This window comes from Salvelinus sp. IW2-2015, unplaced genomic scaffold (assembly GCF_002910315.2).
Source record: "Salvelinus sp. IW2-2015 unplaced genomic scaffold, ASM291031v2 Un_scaffold2437, whole genome shotgun sequence".
Classification (NCBI taxonomy): Eukaryota; Metazoa; Chordata; class Actinopteri; order Salmoniformes; family Salmonidae; genus Salvelinus; species Salvelinus sp. IW2-2015.
In genome coordinates, this window is record NW_019943758.1 from 72,171 (window position 1) to 74,662 (window position 2,492).

A 2,492-nucleotide genomic window follows, 5' to 3' on the forward strand; every position below is an offset into this window, starting at 1 on the left:
AGGGTTAAGGGGCTCACCATGGGGGTCATGTTAAGGGAGTAGTGGTAGGGTTAAGGGTGCGGGGGCTCACCATGGGGGTCATGTTAAGGGAGTAGTGGTAGGGTTAAGGGTGCGGTGGCTCACCATGGGGGTCATGTTGTACGTGATACAGAACTGCAGGTGGTTGATAATGCTCTCCATGCTGTGGTAGGGCTGCTGGCGCGTGGTCCTCAGGTACTTCTGCATGGCCCGGGCCATGGGGGCGAAGATGGCCTGAGCCGCCTCCCGGGGGTCCATCACCTCGCGGGGGTGTTTGGGGGACGAGGCGGCTGGCTCGTCGTCCTGGAGACGCTTGATGTGCGTGAAAGCCTCCTCTACCGCCACCACCAGCCTTGGAGGAGGTAGGGCATGTGTTATGGATATGACGTTTTAGACTGGTATACACTTCCTGTATGTCTTGTCTTGGGGGCACCAATGGCATCCTTTTTAAGCATAAATGACAAGTTTTAAGTATTGCCATCGCTGTCTGACAAGCTCAGTTTGTCTCCTCTCCTCACCTGGCCTTGCGCTTGCGGACCCTGCGCTCCATCTCTGCCTCCTCGTAGTAATACTCGTTGTGGGAGTTGTCTCTCCTGCGGGCCGCMGCAGCGATCATCGCTCTGGACTGACCCGTAGAGTTGTTGGTGCTGTTCTCTGGAAGATAAATCACCATCAAGAAAAACGCAATCAACATAGAAACGTGCTATTCATTGAGCAAAGAAATTGTATCACTATTGGAAGACAATGAAGACAGGGGTGAAAAGTGAATGAGGGGAAAAAGGGATGAGAGGAGGAGAGAAGGAAGGAAGGATAGTATCGAGTCAAGTCTTACCTTCTCCCAGAGTGTAGACTTTGAAGCCAGAAATCTTCTTAGAGAGGATGGACTTGGGCAGGTTGAGGAGAGCAGGGTTGTAGACTGGGAAATCACTGTAGTACTGGTCCAGCACCCAGACTGCTGCTCTCTGGATACTGGAGAGAGAGAGACACACGGGAACCTATAATAACCTGCCATTACTATTTCAAAATGGGTTTTATTAATTTAACTAGGTAAGTTAGTTAATAACAAATTCTTATTTGTTTGACCTACACCGGCCAAACCGGCACAACTGTGCGCCACCCTATGGGACTCCCAATCACGGCCGGCTGTGATACAGCCTGGATTCAAACCAGGGTGTCTGTAGTGACGCCTATAGCACTGAGACGCAGTGCCTTAGACCACTGCGCCACACGGGAGACCCAAGTGGAATACGTTCTAATCATCATCAACACTAAGATCAACATCATCCTCATTAACATTACCACCATTATCATCAGTAGCATCATCGTAATTATCCCTTCTGCAACGTATTCAAACATCAGACAAGCATTTAACCTTCAATAGTGGCACCTGTAGCACAGACTACAGGACAGATGTGGTACTGCAGCTATTATAGATCACCTGTCAGCGCCCCTCCAAACCCACTAGGGTGGGAAGCAGATAACTACTGGAGCAAACAACCTCTCCCATTGGACCATACTCATGAGTGCTATGCAAATAGCTTGATGCAACCTAAACACTCACCATACAAATGACACACGTATGCAAATAGCCCCAACGAACAGGCTGATGAGGTAATGCAGGTTTCAGTTCAGCTGACTGAATGATGGGACCAACCACGTTGCTATCATAACTGTCTCTGAAACTAACACCGAAGCTGAGATTATGGTATGAAACATGCAAATAAACATCCCCAAAAATAGCACCTGCAGATACAGGAAAACCACACTAACACACATGAACAAACTCACATTCCATGCTTTATGAAAAACTACACATGCACAAACAACATTCATGAAACGTCACAGACACACCCACCTGAGGTGTCCCACGTTGTAGAAGCGACTAGCCCCGTCTGTGGTGCGCACCATCTTGAGGCAGAAGGCAGGCTGCAGGTGTCTGACCTCCAGCAGCACTAGGGCCAGGTATTGGATGAAGAGCAGCGCGTCCACCAGCGACGCTGCGTACCCAACGATACCCCTGTAGTCCCTCTCACGGGGCTCCAGCACGCGCACGCCATAGAACAGCCAGTAAGACGCTACGAAGAGGAAGACGAGCGCCAGCAGCAGGCAGCGGAAGACGTAGAGGCGGGGCAGGGTGGCGCCCGGCGGGCGCAGGAACAGAGCCCAGGTGGARATGAGGAGGACCAGGAGTTTGAAGGCCAGGGAGACGTAGAGGCCCTCGCAGGGCGTGCCGCAGGGCTCCAGGGACTCACGCCACAGCAGCTGGGGCAGAGCCAGGAAGGCCAGGGGAGTGACCAGGGCGAAGAGGCCCAGGACGGCGCCCAACGCAGGGCCAAGGAAACGACGGCATTCCAACGGGGAGGACTCCTCGAGCTCCTTGGAGACGCGCGTCAAGTCCTCGTTAGAGACGCTGTGTTCTGACGTGCCAGTCTGCACAGTGGTGGTCTCACCCCAGTTATCATCCTGGAGTAGAG

At 52.4% G+C, this 2,492-nt stretch overlaps 1 protein-coding gene across 2 annotated transcripts in view; it reads right to left on the reverse strand.

Moving 5' to 3' along the window:
- The window catches only part of LOC112073957 (vang-like protein 2), a 13,558-nt gene that overhangs the window by 4,688 nt on the left and 6,378 nt on the right, over positions 1 to 2,492 (reverse strand). For both annotated transcript variants that reach the window (XR_011476771.1, XM_024141191.2), the window contains 4 exons: positions 1,874 to 2,481; positions 851 to 987; positions 537 to 672; positions 124 to 370 (listed from right to left, as the gene is read on the reverse strand). Coding sequence is in view for 1 of the 2 variants with exons in the window: in XM_024141191.2 (XP_023996959.1) it covers positions 124 to 370; positions 537 to 672; positions 851 to 987; positions 1,874 to 2,481 (1,128 nt within the window). In the remaining variant the exon portion in view is untranslated. The remainder of the gene's footprint in view (positions 1 to 123; positions 371 to 536; positions 673 to 850; positions 988 to 1,873; positions 2,482 to 2,492) is intronic.